The 16,938-nt window shown below is 41.4% G+C and overlaps 1 protein-coding gene across 6 annotated transcripts in view; it reads right to left on the bottom strand.

Annotated features, from left to right (window-relative positions):
* LOC132884865 (zinc finger BED domain-containing protein 4-like) overlaps window positions 1–16,938 on the bottom strand; it is a 114,883-nt gene that overhangs the window by 12,014 nt on the left and 85,931 nt on the right. For 2 of the 6 annotated variants that reach the window (XR_009654497.1, XR_009654498.1), the window contains exons 1-3: window positions 11,230–13,409; window positions 7,150–8,537; window positions 5,883–6,545 (exon numbers count right to left, since the gene is read on the bottom strand). Coding sequence is in view for 4 of the 6 variants with exons in the window: in XM_060918882.1 (XP_060774865.1) it covers window positions 6,154–6,545; window positions 7,150–8,404 (1,647 nt within the window). In the remaining 2 variants the exon portion in view is untranslated. Of the gene's footprint in view, window positions 1–5,564; window positions 6,546–7,149; window positions 8,598–11,229; window positions 13,410–16,938 lie in introns of those variants that run through there. The other 4 variants (XM_060918882.1, XM_060918880.1, XM_060918881.1 and 1 more) reach the window with 4 other exon arrangements.

Here is a 16,938-nt window from a genome sequence, read left to right as displayed (position 1 = left end):
TAAATAAAACAGGGTGCCCACTCACACCTGATTGTCATCCCATTGATTTTAAACACCTGATTCTAGTTTCACCTTCAAATTAACTGCTAATCTTAGAGGTTCACATATTTTTGCCACTCACAGATATGTAATATTGTATAATTTTCCTCAATAAAGAAATGAACAAGTATAATATTTTTTGTCTCATTTGTTTAACTGGGTTCTCTTTATCTACTTTTAGGACTTGTGTGAAAATCTGATGATGTTTTAGGTCATATTTATGTAGAAATATAAAAAATTCTAAAGGGTTCACAGACTTTCCAGCACCACTGTAAATGAATTATGTGTGAAATAAAAACATGAAAAACGGTGTGTGAACTTACAGTAACTGGAGTAAATTTCACATGTTTAGTTTGGATGGAAGGGATGAACTGCATGTGTATTGTGTTCAACTTCCCATGTCGAGAGCGAAAATGTTCCATTTGGAGACAATATTAGAGAAGTACAACCTCAATAGAGGGATCAAAAACTAAATTTTAATGTACTAGTGAACATTATTAAACTCGAGTGGATTCTAGATTTCCCTGTCCTGGTTACAGAATATAATTACTGCACTGTCGTTCTGTCTTTAAAGCACTGTGGTCTGGAGCACTAGCCTCATTAGGACATCGTTAAAGCTTAATATCCTGTGAGAAAGAGCAGTGCTAGCAGACATCAAAAAGCGAGAAAAGAAAGAATGATGATGAACGATTCTGCAGATGCTCCAGGACCGAACCAACCCTTCCGCTCGGTCACCCAGTGAACGTTGTCACTCTTATTTTTCTGTCATCTTCAGCTTTTATCTCTCATGTTTCATGTTTGAGACCATCCATCAAAGTTGTATGAAAGCCGTTTTGCCAACAGCCCATCACATTGTTTCCCACAGGACAAAGATGATCCTTTTACAATAGTATATATTTACTTCACCAGAAACCTTTTGTCTGTGCCAAAAAATCCCTCAAACAAACGGTTTGGCTGTACCGACATGAAATCTATTATTAATATTGACCTAAAGACTGAATAAACAACCAGATACATGTTGATTGTGCAACAAAACCAGTTGAGCATGATTCATGTTGCTTGGAACGGGCACCTTCTGCAAGCAAACCATGAAACCGCACCCGAGTTCTTCACATTATTTGTTTTAGTACCCATCCAGGCTGAAAAGTGATTAACAGTTTAACTCCTATTTGATGGATGATTCTGATGACATCACATCATTTCAAATTTGCGTAATTGTAGATGTTTGTGTTCTTTAAGAATCATTACGTACTGACCTCAGATCAGATTAACTCCTACAGTATATTCATCTGTATAAAAGCAAAGGTAAACGTGAATAGAGACCCTACAGAAGGAAAACCATCCAAGACAAAGACATCATCCATGGCTGGGTGCCAAAATTTTCACTGACAGTGTTTTATGGGTATTAACCAGAATCTGGCCATCATCCTTCTTCTCAATCCATGTTGTTCATATCTGCACAGCACTGACATTCAGTTATATCAAATTCCAGCGGAATGAAGTTTGTTTAGTTTGTAATGAGATCTTGTCATAATTTAGATAACGACATACCACTGATCTTATAAACGACGTTATGTTATTTTCCGCTAATTTGGAGCTTAACTAAATTAAAACCCTTATCAAGGGTTGTTGTGTTTGTCTGGCCAGGATCTTTTGAAAGATTGAACATTTATGAACAGAAAATTGTGTTTCGCAACATTTAGCTATATTAGGAGATCGGTCCCTGTGGTCATTTTAAACGTTATAAAATATTATTTTTCATGATAAAATTCTTTCCATGGAATTAATTCATGCTATAAAGTCTGAAAAGTCCACTAGTGCTTTTAATGCATTCAGAGCTGGAAAAAAAAAAAAACCTTACTGTAAAATCGAGGTTAATGCTACAGCATTGTAAAATATAGAAGCCAATAGTGCATCATTCTGCAAATTCAGGCTCTATAGCAGGGTAGCAGGGACCGTGGTACAAAAGATATCTTTTGTATTCTAATGTCTGTAATTTATTCACTTCATCAGGAATTTGTGGTGAGGAAGTCGCACCTGAAGTCGCACCCAAGGTCGCTTTACAATCACAAAAAAAAAAAAAAATCCCCACAGATGAAACAAAACACAGTTCTCCATAAGCTTCCAGAATCTAATTTCAGTGGTGTACAGTAGCTGCTTATAGTCCCACTACAGGCTTGCACATGTACATCGTTCCATTCAGCCTGTACAGCTGCAATGCCACCAGGTAACACTAATCAGAATACCATGCCATGGACAATAGCCAGACTGGGTTGGACTGACTGGAAGGTTATGGTAACTCCGATAACCACAGTTACAACCGGAAAAGCATCTTAGAACACACAACACATATAACCTTGAGGTGGATAGACTACAACAGGAGAAGACCACTCATTGCATCCTTGTCCCCAGGTAACTGTGGGCAGAGGCTCATGGAAATTGGGAAGTTGACAATTGGAAAAACGTCGCATTGTCTAGTTTTTCCAACCTTCAACTGTTGGGCTTTGGTGAACTGGTGTCCACTGTATCCTTAGCGTCCCTTTTGTTCTTGGCTCAGGAGTGGAACTTGACATTGTCTTCTGTTGTTGTAGCCCCTCCACCTCAAACCTTGATGTGATGCTTTTCTGCTCAGTACGGTTGTAAAGAGTAGTTAATTGTCAACTCAAACCAGTCTGGTCATCCTCCTCTGAACATTCTCCTCTCTGATCTCCTCTTCCAGACAGCCTTGGGGTTGAAACCCACAACTTTCCGGTTACAAGGACAAAACCTTAAATACAGAGCTTCTTTTCAATGAGTTTGACCTCACTCTACTGAATTACTTTATAAATAGAAATGACGTAATTGACTCCATGCAGAGGGTACGTCCATTCATTTTCAGAAAGTGTCCCTGGTGGATAATATGTTTTACTCTGAAATGTGATTATTATTATTCAGACACACAACACTCTCTTTCACTCCTGACCTCCTCAGCCTCCCACCTTCAGACTTCACATTCTCTCTCTCTCTCTCTCTCTCTCTCTCTCTCTCTCTCTCTCTCACACATGCTCGCTCGCTCACTCACTCACTCACTCACTCACTCACTCACTCACAATTCCTCCCTGCTGATAAGTATTCAGACTGTGTCACGGGCCGAGATAAACACCACATTCCTCAGCCGACTGTTACCATTTCGGATTTTGTGCGTCATTCTCTCTCTCTCTCCCTTTCTTTCCTCGGCCTGTTTAAAAGGGTGGCCTCATATTTCGTGCACTGGTCTCTGCCATCCGTTAGTTAGTGGGCCAGAACTAGAATCGTACTGTATGACCTAAGATGGTCCAGTCATTACGACCTTTTTTTTTTCAGTATGAGCACACGGAGTCTTTGAAGCCATGCATGAACGATTTATAAGGGTTTATTTTTCTACACTGCGGTTTGGGGTGGACTCCCAAAAGGGAGAAAAGAAGAGGCAATGAAATGAGAGTAAAAGAAAGGGGGCAACTTTTACTGGACTTGCAGCCTTACTGACAGAGTGAGAGGGGAGTGGTAAAATGATCCCTTTTGTGGGTACGAGAAACATTTGTGAGCGCTGAGTCATGAAAACAATCCCTATTCATCAGGAAACCAATGCTGGATTATCTTAATTATGGAGATAACACCCTACAGAGAAACAGATTGAGACTGCGAGAAGATGTGGGATATGCTAAAGGTCACTTGCCTTATTCAAACTTCAACCCAGCTCTTATCTTATCTGACGTGCTTTGGTTTCCTTTGCGCTGCTGATCAGTTGTTGTTGTTTTTTTGATCCATGTCTCTCACGCTCTTTGTCCTTCTGGATGGAGATAAAGAAATATACTGACCAAAAAGTTATTCTCGTCAATAATAATAATAGAGGAAGTCATTCCTTCATCAATGTAGTGACCCTTGACAATTTCATCAAAGTAACAGTACTGAGCGAGATTGCTATCTAGATGAATACATGTTTAAGTGTAGTTAGTACATGGACAGCCTTTCAGTGGAACACTGGATTATTTTATACTTCATTTTAAGAACCTTTTGTTTCCACATATTTTAACTGTTAATTTAAAAACACACATACATACCTGGTACATAATTTTAGCATGGTACCATTTGACATGTAGTTTTTCACAAGCGATATCAACTAATGAAACTGTATTTATGAGGTCAGGGTGAACCAGCACACTGCCATAGTCCCCACTCAAACCACCTATTCTGATATCTTTTGCAACTAAAATAGCGCTCTCAAAAGTTCAGTTTAACTTGAATGAGCATTATCACAGCCAAATTCTTGTAGGAAGTTGACAGTTGCAATTCACCCCTTTATCAAATCCTAAGATGGATTGCGCGCTGGGAACTTCCAGTGGCTTGGCTCATGTTGCTGGTCGTCGTCGGCTGTCCATCACTAGCGATGATGACTGCTTCATTAGGATGCACAGAAACTTAGATAAGCTGCGAGGCCTGCACCAGAGCGACTGAGTCACTCACAGCGGTGGCATGAATGGCCCGGCCGAGCCGCCACGGAATGCCTGGCCTTGTGAGCTCTTGCATACTATTCTCCTCTCCTAATGAAGCGCCTTGCATAGTAAGGTAAGAGAAACATCATGCCCCCATTGTGTTGTCTCTCTGGACCTCCGGACCTGATACCAAGTGGTGCACAAAAGTGCCACAGACCTGACGGTTATGGAAGTTGCCCCACAGTGACAACTGACTTGCCGAGTGATGCCATCCATTGGCCATTTGAGTGGCTCTTCCGCATGCCATCTGTTGGTGTGCCATTGACCCTGTTGGGTTTATCTGCCAGAGATGGGACCAAGTCACACATGTGCAAGTCTTAACCTTCAAGTCCCAAGTAAGTCCCAAGTATTTTTTTCTTGGGCAAGTCAAGTAAAGTCAAATCACAGGCTATGTCAAGTCAAGTCAAGTCCTGTAATCGGTCAAGTCAAGTCAAGTCACCTTAGGCGTATTGTAATTTTAGCTGCAAAATCTGATCTTAATAAAGTGAAAAGGCAACATAAGTAACTGTAAGTAAACATCACTAGCAAATGTGCCCAACCTGTTTAAAATATTTGCATTGTAAATCTTCATGTTGGGGCGGCACGGTGGTGTAGTGGTTAGCGCTGTCGCTTCACAGCAAGAAGGTCCGGGTTCGAGCCCCGTGGCCGGCGAGGGCCTTTCTGTGTGGAGTTTGCATGTTCTCCCCGTGTCCGCGTGGGTTTCCTCCGGGTGCTCCGGTTTCCCCCACAGTCCAAAGACATGCAGGTTAGGTTAACTGGTGACTCTAAATTGACCGTAGGTGTGAATGTGAGTGTGAACGGTTGTCTGTGTCTATGTGTCAGCCCTGTGATGACCTGGCGACTTGTCCAGGGTGTACCCCGCCTTTCGCCCATAGTCAGCTGGGATAGGCTCCAGCTTGCCTGCGACCCTGTAGAACAGGATAAAGCGGCTACAGATAATGAGATGAGATCTTCATGTTCAGTAAAAGACATCATGGAATCAAACAAAACAGTAATAACGTAATTATTAGCCATTTATTGATGGCAAAAGTGATCTGTAGATCAAAAGCCAACTGTATTTCACGTTTTAAACATTTTTTTCAACAGTGAGTTGCAACCACTAACAGCTAAAACAAAAAGTAACTTGTATTAAACTGTTACACTTCTCTCTCAATCACAATCACACTCTCCCAGACGCACACACACTCACTCACACCCACACAGAAGCTCGCCATCTCACTCACACACACACACACACACACACACACACACACACACACACACACACACACACACACACAGTATACCCACAAGTAACACTCCCCTTTTACAAAGTAACAAATAACAACTTACAGTAAACTTTGTCACATTTCTCTGCTCTCTCTCTCTCTCTCTCTCTCACACACACACACACACACACACACACACACACACACACACACACACACAGTATCCACAAGTAACTCCCCAATTACAAAGTAACAAATAACAGCTAAAACAAATAACTTACAGTACACATTTCTCTGCTCTCACACACACCCTCACATTCTCTCTCTCTCGCTCACACACACACACACACACACACACACACACACACACACACAATCCACAAGTCATTCCCTTTTTACAAGGTATTGCACTTGCAAAATATAAGATTAGAGAGAGTCTTATCTGCAAGCCAAGCACGATGGGGTCTCATGATGATTCCACCATGGCTGAAGACTCTTTCAACTGGGGCACTTGAGGCTGGCACTGGCAAAGCTTTCATTGCAACAGGAAAAAGGGCAGGGAGGACAGCCCTGTTTGCATCCCAGAAGGACAGACAAGGCTGCCCACAACAAAGACCAAAATAGTTATTTAGTTGTGTCTCTGGGTTGGTGGTCGGGTCCTGCTTGCGGCGTTTTCTGTAGTCTGAGAATAAGCCAATGCTGTCTTCCTGATGGCTTTCACTTCCGACGTCTTGGAATCCAGGACTCTGGGATGTTGTGTGAGGTTGCACCTCATATAGAATCAGATCTAGTAATAACAAAGAAAAATTACGATATAAGATATCATGATCATAAAAAGTGAACATACTCATTCATCATTTCACAGCTGAGCTTGATATGCTTGAAAATTTGTCTCTAAAATGTATTATATTATTTATACAACTGTTGTGAATTTCTCATCTCATCTCATTATCTCTAGCCGCTTTATCCTTCTACAGGGTCGCAGGCAAGCTGGAGCCTATCCCAGCTGACTACGGGCGAAAGGCGGGGTACACCCTGGACAAGTCGCCAGGTCATCACAGGGCTGACACATAGACACAGACAACCATTCACACTCACATTCACACCTACGGTCAATTTAGAGTCACCAGTTAACCTAACCTGCATGTCTTTGGACTGTGGGGGAAACCGGAGCACCCGGAGGAAACCCATGCGGACACGGGGAGAACATGCAAACTCCACACAGAAAGGCCCTCGCTGGCCCCGGGGCTCGAACCCAGGACCTTCTTGCTGTGAGGCGACAGCGCTAACCACTACACCACCGTGCCGCCCTGTTGTGAATTTAATTTCCATAATTTGATAATGGTGACATGCCTAACTGTACATAATGTAAAAAAAAAAAAATCACTGACCTTTCACCATGTCAACATTGTTGTTCTTGATGTCATCGGTGACAAGCACATCATGCTGAAGCCACAACATGGAGAAAGCTGGGTCCAGGACAGCTGACCTGATGTAGACTGGGTCTGCAAATGGCAGCTCTTCTCCTGATGCTGCTGACAACATCTTCACATTAACAAAGATCCCCTGGAATCTTTCCTTCAGAGAGGATTGCAGGCTATGGATCATGCTTCCCAGGAAGCGGGCTTGCAGTCTGAGTTTTTCCAAATGGTGGTTTAGTGACAATACACAGGGGAGGACAGAGCTTACAGTCACAATCTTCTCTCCCTGAGTAAGATCAGTGGCCTCGGCAAATGCTTGTAGCACATCGCAAAGTTCCTTCATCAAGTTCCACTCCCTAATTGAGAAGACCAGCTCATTGTGTCCTGTGTCCTGAACAACACTGCTCAATTCCTGATGACTGAATGAAAGCACTGCCTTGACTTGGCGGAGAGTTGAATTCCACCGTGTATTTACAGAAGCAGGTATCCCTCGCTGCCCAAACTTATCTTCAAATGCATCCTTAAAGGTGCTGGATGTATGCAGGAGAGAGCTCAGCTTGGAACATTTTGCAAAGGAACTGTTCATGGTCCGTGCATCCTTCAGACCATCACCAACAGTTAACTGCAGAGTATGTGCAAAGCACTGCTGACGTTTAGGGCTTCCTCTGTTGATTGTGCGGTCCACAGTCTCCCATTCATCCCTGGAGAGGTCTTCCCACAATTCTGCATCATCCAGATTGTCATCAGTTACTTCGCCATCTTGTTCTTTTGGAAAACACACTGAAAAGGCTCGCTTCATATTCGCGGCATTGTCGCAGATTATAAAGTCAAGTTTATGTCTGATTCCAAATTCCTCACACAGGGAATTGAAGGCTTCTGCAATGCGTTCTCCTGTGTGGGGTCCTTTGAATTGGTTGCATGCCAGCAGGTATGACTTCAGCATAACTCCTTCAGATGTTGCCAAGACATGGCCAGTAACTCCCAAAAACCCACACATCCTCCTATCTGACCAAATGTCTACGGTAACCGAAACATGGTCTACACCAGCAAGAATCAGTTTTATCTTTTCCCGAGTCTCGGCAACAAGGGATTCTATCTTTGAAGTCATTGTTCTGCAGCAGACAGGCTGGTACTTTGAGTCCACCACGGACATGAAATGCCGGAAATGTTTATTTTCTGTCATTGAAAGAGGCATGCTACATCCAATCACAAGGCCTGTAACCATAGCGTTAGTTATGGCCTTCTGTCTGGGATGATTGGCTGAATATGCTTCCAGAGGACGAGACTGGATGAACTGTGAAATTGCAGGCTGTGTACTATCAGCGCAGGCATTTCTTGTCCTTTCATACTCCGCATATCTGTGAAGCAGAAGCAAAAACAAGAATGGGATGTGCTGTACGGTTGGGAAGACATGAAAACATGACATATCGGTATGGTTAAAAAATAGTTGCTTGAAGTTTTTTAAAACCACTATCTTGCTTAGGGCTGGATGATATTACTTATTAATATCAATCAATCAATATTATGATTAATTGAAGCTTTTACCACAATTACGATTAACAAATTATTTTTATTAGATGTTGTTTGTTGTAAGCTCAACTAAAGCTGACATATCTTAACCATGTGATTGTTTTATTTATTAACTATTTATTTAACATTTCCAACCATGAAATCAAAAGCTTGATATGAAAACGTCTCATCAGCTCATATTTTTTATACTAAACAGTTACCAAAAAGTACAAAATTAAAAAAAAAAAACTTGAAAAGAATAATTGACATAGGCCTAATTCACGTAAGATCACGAATAGAAGCTGCAGCAGGGATGGTACAGCTCACAGGAGGAAGTCTGTTGTGGTTATGTGTCTTGGAGCTACTTTAATGTTCTTAATTCAATAAAGCCATTGTTTAACTTCAAGTTGTGTCTGGCGATCTTTTTGCAACTCTGGTAACACACTTAATATATAACTCCCCTGCCTTGGTATGAACGTTCTGGCGAACTTCTGACAACTACAACCCCGATTCCAAAAAAGTTGGGACAAAGTACAAATTGTAAATAAAAACGGAATGTAATAATTTACAAATCTCAAAAACTGATATTGTATTCATGATAGAACATAGACAACATATCAACTGTCGAAAGTGAGACATTTTTAAATTTCATGCCAAATATTGGCTCATTTGAAATTTCATGACAGCAACACATCTCAAAAAAGTTGGGACGGGGCAATAAGAGGCTGGAAAAGTTAAAGGTACAAAAAAGGAACAGCTGGAGGACCAAATTGCAACTCATTAGGTCAATTGGCAATAGGTCATTAACATGACTGGGTATAAAAAGAGCCTCTTGGAGTGGTAGCGGCTCTCAGAAGTAAAGATGGGAAGAGGATCACCAATCCCCCTAATTCTGCACCGACAAATAGTGGAGCAATATCAGAAAGGAGTTCGACAGTGTAAAATTACAAAGAGTTTGAACATATCATCATCTACAGTGCATAATATCATCAAAAGATTCAGAGAATCTGGAAGAATCTCTGTGCGTAAGGGTCAAGGCCGGAAAACCATACTGGGTGCCCGTGATCTTCGGGCCCTTAGACGGCACTGCATCACATACAGGCATGCTTCTGTATTGGAAGTCACAAAATAGGCTCAGGAATATTTCCAGAGAACATTATCTGTGAACACAATTCACCGTGCCATCTGCCGTTGCCAGCTAAAACTCTATAGTTCAAAGAAGAAGCCATATCTAAATACGATCCAGAAGTGCAGACGTCTTCTCTGGGCCAAGGCTCATTTAAAATGGACTGTGGCAAAGTGGAAAACTGTTCTGTGGTCAGACGAATCAAAATTTGAAGTTCTTTATGGGAATCAGGGATGCCATGTCATTCGGACTAAAGAGGAGAAGGACAACCCAAGTTGTTATCAGCGCTCAGTTCAGAAGCCTGCATCTCTGATGGTATGGGGTTGCATTAGTGCATGTGGCATGGGCAGCTTACACATCTGGAAAGACACCATCAATGCTGAAAGATATATCCAGGTTCTAGAGCAACATATGCTCCCATCCAGACGACGTCTCTTTCAGGGAAGACCTTGCATTTTCCAACATGACAATGCCAAACCACATACTGCATCAATTACAGTATCATGGCTGTGTAGAAGGGGGGTCTGGGTACTGAACTGGCCAGCCTGCAGTCCAGATCTTTCACCCATAGAAAACATTTGGCGCATCATAAAACGGAAGGTACGACAAAAAAGACCTAAGACAGTTGAACAACTAGAATCCTCCATTAGACAAGAATGGGTTAACATTCCTATCCCTAAACTTGAGCAACTTGTCTCCTCAGTCCCCAGACGTTGACAGACTGTTGTAAAGAGAAAAGGGGATGTCTCACAGTGGTAAACATGGCTTTGTCCCAACTTTTTTGAGATGTGTTGTTGTCATGAAATTTAAAATCACCTAATTTTTCTCTTTAAATGATACATTTTCTCAGTTTAATCATTTGATATGTCATCTATGTTCTATTCTGAATACAATCTGGAATTTTGAAACTTCCACATCATTGCGTTCCGTTTTTATTTACAATTTGTACTTTGTCCCAACTTTTTTGGAATCGGGGTTGTATTTGACATTTTACTGTGCACAAGTTGACCAATAGCATATGACAACGGGGTAGGTGAGCTGCTTATGTTACACAGCATCACGAGTGCAAAGTGCACAATTTACTTACAACAGATATACAGAATCATTAAACTTGACTTAACTACATTACGAACCATCATTGGCATCAAAATTTCACAATGATAAACTTAAACCGCCGCTCACTCTCGTAGCTGACATTAGCTAACAACCAATAGTTAGCTAGCTGCTAGTTGTAGGCAACTGTTCTTCTCTGATTTTGAAGACGTTCCTCGTTGAAGACGTCTTCAAACTCAAATTAGAAATCTAGTTGCCTATAACTAAACTCTTTGGATAACATGATCTGGATGAATGAGAATATTCACAGACATTAGCTAACAACCAACACACCAGATATCATCACATTAACAAACACTTACTGCGCAGGATGGCTCTTCAAATGATGGATGAAATTTGAGGTCGTGGTCTGGCTGTCCAAAATTTATGTCGCAAAGCTTGCACTACGCTGTTCGCCGTTTACCTTCTTGGAAGTAGTCTTTGAAGGTGAAAGTAATTACCCTCAGTATGGCTGACATGTTTATGTGATATCTCACAAGACGTTCGCCACAGGGGCACAGTGGGGCGTGGGCGTGGTGTATGTAAGGTAGCCCACGCAGAGAGGGCATGACTGATTGACAAGGCAGTGCTTTTCTCAGCCCGCAGTCTGCACGGTGATCAAAATCATTTTAAAAAAATTTACCTTTTATATTCACACTGAAAACATGTGAACACTCAAGTCATTCAAGTCATCGTGTCGCAAGTCAAGTCCTGAGTCTTATACCTCCAAGTCTGAGTCAAGTCTCAAGTATTGAATATTTTGTCAAGTCAAGTCACAAGTCATTAAAACAGCGACTCGAGTCCAAGTCACTAAGTCTCAAGTCCCCATGTCTGTCATCTGCCACAATGCACCAAAAAGTACCCTGCTGCCAGCGCCTTACTGATGTACTATTTATCCCATAGCTGGAATCCAGGAAAGCACTACCACTCCAGGTCAGAGCGGACCTGAGGGCAATTGTGATTAAGGGGTAACTCTACTTTCCTCAATACTCAAGTCCTCCCAGACCTAAGACTCGCCACCGGTTGCAGTTTAAATTCATACCCAGGACTATATGTTGCTGGTAATTGTACAAAAACAAACATTGGGCTATAAAATCATTTTTTATGGTCAAATATCAGATGCAAGCTGAAATGTGATTTGTCTGTCTATATTTGTCAAGTTACTGGTTCCATGGTATTTTTCATCAGCACATAAGCTTTTAATTGGTCATTCTTGTATTATCCCATTGTCTGTGGCTCTGACTGACTGCACTGCCACTGCATTCTGCAGACTCCACTGACTGACAGTATAACTTTCAGCCCTGTCTGTTCAGTCAATGTCCATCCATCCATTATCTGTAACCGCTTGTCCTGTACAGGGTTGCAGGCAAGCTGGAGCCTATCCCAGCTGACTATGGGCGAGAGGTGGGGTACACCCTGAACAAGTCACCAGGTCATTGCAGGGCTGAGACAGAGACAAACAACCATTCACACTCACACCTATGGTAAATTTAGAGCCACCAATTAGCTTCACCTGCATGTCTTTGGACTGTGGGGGGACTGGAGCACCCAGAGGAAACCCACACAGACACTGGGAGAACATGCAAACTCCAGACAGAAAGGCCCTCGTCAGCTGCTGGGCTCAAACCCAGGACCTTCTTGCTGTGAGGTGACTGTGCTAACCACTACATCACCGTGATACCTGTTCAGTCAATATCAGTGATGAAATGTCTTTGAACATTTCTATGTCAGCCCAGCAAACTGATAAACATCTGATGTCAGTGGGGTGACAGGTGTCATAGTATCCGAGAATAAATGTCTGAATTTCGGTCTGGCTTACACTCATACAAATGGATGAGATCTCTTCAGTTCACTTCAAAGACATGAAGTGAATAATCAGTAATTACTTTCCAAATATTTTATTTACCACTGTGGACCACTGGGATCAATGTAGAATGTTCCTGGTTGCGCTGGAAAGCAGAAGAGGTAAAAGGCATTAAAATTAGAGTCAAATATACAAGCAGCTAGAGGCTAAGATGATTGTTGCTCAGCCTCGGCTAAGCATTAAATGTTTAATATACGGTACAATCTACATCATAGGATTTATTTCTCACTGGATGTCTGCTAGTACAGTCGGACTATAATAGTGAGCACCACAGAATGCAGTGGTAGTGCAGTCAGTCAGAGCCAAAGACAATGCAATAATAAGTGTTGCCACGCAAAACAAACCTCGCCTGGTAGCACTTGTGATGAATATGAAGGAAGATATCGTGAAAAAACGATCTTGACCTTTTTGATGACCTTGATCGTGTGTGAACATACTTGGCCAAGAAACATGGTTCTCATTCTGATTCTCATTCACATGCCATACTGCTCTCAGCCAATCAGAATACATCCGAATGAATATGAAGGAAGATATCATGAAAAAAAAGATTGACCTTTTTGGCAACCTTGACTGGATGACCCTCAATATGTTGGAGGTTCTATTTGAGACCAACACCCACTTGTCCTGAAAGTTTCATGAAGATTGGTCTAGCCATTTTCCTGTAATATCATTAACAAACAAACAAACAAACAAACAAAGAAACGCCACCAAAAACAATACCTCGCCCCCTGGTGGACTCCATCCTGGGAGAGGTAATAATGACTGATTTAATGACCAATTAGCTTCTGTGCTGATGAAAAATATCATGGAACCAGTAACTAGACAAAGACAATCTAATAACATCACATTTCAGCTTACATTTGCTATTTGAACATAAATGACTTTATAGCCCAATATTTCTTTTTGTACCATTATCAGCAACATGAGCCAAGCCACTGGAAGTTCCCAGCATGCAGTGCATACTGGGATTTGGTGAAGGGAAGAAAACTGTGGAAGAGAAAGTGGATCACTAGACCGTGATGGAAAGGGTTGAGTGACTTGAGTAAAAGTTATGCTACAGTTGTGGTCAGAAGTTTACATACAGTGACATGACTGTCATCTTGGATATGAATGTCATGGCAATATTTGGGCTTTCAGTAATTTCTTTAAACTTTTTTTTTTCTGTGGCAAAATAATTGTAAAGCATAAATCTTTAATAAAAAATGCTAGAATTTGGTGCACAAGTTTTAATTTTCTTTGGGTTTTCTGAAATCAACACAGGGTCAAAATTATACATACATGGTCAAAAATTTACATACGCTCACTCAGATTATTAATTCAGAGGTGCTGAAACTTCCAAAATGTCTATCTTGCCAAGGCTGAGGCCTCTTAACTTCCTGTTAGTGATCATGATTGACTACAGCTGGTAGCTTCTCTGTGCCTTCATAAAAAGGGTTTGTTTATAGCACTCACTGGATTGACCAACACACAATACAATGGGATAGTCCAAGGAGCTCAGTGCAGATCTGAGAAAGAGGATCGCAGATGTACACAAATCCGGAATGTCTCTTGGAGCCATTTCTAAACAACTGCAAATTCCCAGACGAGTTCAAACAATTGTATGCAAGTTATTGTGAGGTGTAGCCACTTTGCTTCAAGAAAACCCAAGCTGTCACCCTCAGCTGAAAAGAAATTGGTTTGGATGGTCAGGAGCAACCTGGGAACCACCATGGCACAGCCCTACCATGAACCGGAAGCTGATGGATCACTGTCTACAGTTCAGATCACCGTGGACTAAGAGGCTGCTATCTAAGAAATAACCCCCTGCTCCAAAATTGACACCTTCAAGCTCCACTAAAGTTTGAAGCTGACCATACAGACAAAGAAAAAGCCTTCTGGAGGATAGCTGTATGGTCAGATGAGACAAAGCTTGAGTTGTTTGGCCACAATGGCCACTATGTACAGAGGGACACTGTACCAGCTGCTGGTGGTGGTGGTAGGATCATCATGCTGTGGGGCTGTTTTGCTGCCAGTGGAACTGGTTCATTGCACAAAGTGGATGGAATAATGAAGAACTACCTCAGAATTCTTTAGCATAAACCATCAGAAACTTGAACACGACTTGGGAGTTACAACAGGACAATGAACCCAAACACTCATCAGAGCTGGTTGTGGAGCATAAAGCAGTCTAACATTAAGCTTAAAACAAGTCCTGACATCAACCCAATTGAAAATATATGGACCGTGCTTGTAAGTTAAGAATAAAAATAAATGTAATTGAACTTGACCAATTCTACCATGAAGAGTCGTGAAAAGTCCAGCTAGAATTCTGCCTGAAGCTTGTTCATGGTAAACAAAAATGTTTGGTCAAGGTGAATCTTGCGAAGAGACATTTTACCCAAATATTAGGTATGCTGTGTAATATATTTTTGACCCTGTGTTGATTTCAGAAAACCTAAAGAAAATTAAAACTTGTGCACCAAATTCTAGTGTTTTTTTTTTAATTAAAGATGTCTGCTGTACATTCTGCCATAGAAAAAGAACAGTTCAAAGAAATGACTGAAAACCCAAATATTGCCATGATATCCATGTCCCTGTATGTAAACTTCTGACTGCAACTGTAAGTGAACACCCCCATTATATAAAGAAACCACATACAATCAATTGTAACATTAGCTGGGTAGCTAATTTGGCCAAATACTGTTGGGATTTCAGTACCTTGATAGTAGGTTCCTTAGCTACTGTATTTAGCAAAGCTTCCTCTTACACATTACATATAGACCAGAGCAGCACTTAGAAATATTTAACACAACAGGCAATTGCAACTAAACTGTGTAGCTAGTTAGTCTAGCTCACTCAGCTAGCGAATGGCTTACTTCTACAGTACATGTTTCTGCAGTTTGAATGTTGACCTATAACACGTTCATTACAGATCATTATCCTGCTGGTTAAAACTTATCTTATAAATTGGGCCAGTGATGCTCTACTGTCTCAGATGTTTGCTGCAGCTTTATCAGCGCAGCTTCATGCACAAAATGCTATCCATTATCTCCGTGGTTATTCGGTTCTTGTCTTGCATACCAGTTATACTCTTCTTCTATACTTGTTTTACTGAAACATTTTTACAGCAGCATGCTCTGCCATTTTGTTTTTCTCTACTCACGGTATATGAGCTGATATCCTAGTAGAAGAGTAGCCAATTGGAGCACACGATTGCTCATGTCCAGTTAATGTGGATAGAATAGATAGCTCCTACAGCTACAGTCTCAAAGCTCTAGGGATGAATCATTGCTGATGTCTCTTGGCTCTGGAAAATGGTGCTTGGTTACTTTTCCAATTCCTTAGGCTGTAGTTGTGTATGGGTTCAGATTGTTGAAATAAGTAGTTAAAGTTGTTACTCTCTATCATACACTTTAGTTCATTCTTAGTCATAGTGTCTCTTCTTTGGACCAGTGATTCCAGGGTGTCCTTTGGAAGTCCAAGGATCCTCAGGCAATGGTCTTGCACTTTTTGTAACTCTAGAGATATTCAGGCAAACCACCCCAAATGGGACTGACATAGTCTAGCAAGGGCTGAATCTTTTTTCTGTAGGTAGTAAGGCCAACCTGAATAGGACAACCAGCTTTCCTATATGCTCTCGCATCATAAATACGTTTACTAGCTTTACTGATTGATTGATGCTTGGTATGTGAAAGTTCCACTTTAAGTCATCCTGTACTACAACTCCAAGCAACTTGAACTCAGTGACTCTTTCAAGCTCCATGTTGTTGATGCATAAAGGAGATGAGGAAATTTTTTTTTTAAAGAAATCTACATCTCTCTTGTTTTCTTGGCATTGAGTTCCATTTTGTTACTCATGACCCAGGATTCCAAAGAATGCATGACATCCTGCATATGACACTGAATTTAAAGGTATTATCTGGTATTGCAAATGACAACCAGATTGGCTGAAGAAGCAGCAAAGGCAGGCCTAAGGATCCGCTTCAAGAAAACCAAGGTAATGTAGGTCAGTGGGCAAGAAGAGACACAAGTTCTTGTGAATCAAGAACCTGTTCAAGATGTCACCAACTTCACCTACCTCGGCAGCATTATTGTTAAAGAGGGGGATATTGAGACTGATGTCCACTCCAGACTCAGGTGTGCAGCAGCAGTGTTTAGAAGAATGAACAAGATCTGGGCCAATACTTCG

This window comes from Neoarius graeffei, chromosome 4 (genome assembly GCF_027579695.1).
Source record: "Neoarius graeffei isolate fNeoGra1 chromosome 4, fNeoGra1.pri, whole genome shotgun sequence".
NCBI classification, from domain to species: domain Eukaryota; kingdom Metazoa; phylum Chordata; class Actinopteri; order Siluriformes; family Ariidae; genus Neoarius; species Neoarius graeffei.
This window is presented reverse-complemented; position numbering and strand designations above follow the sequence as displayed.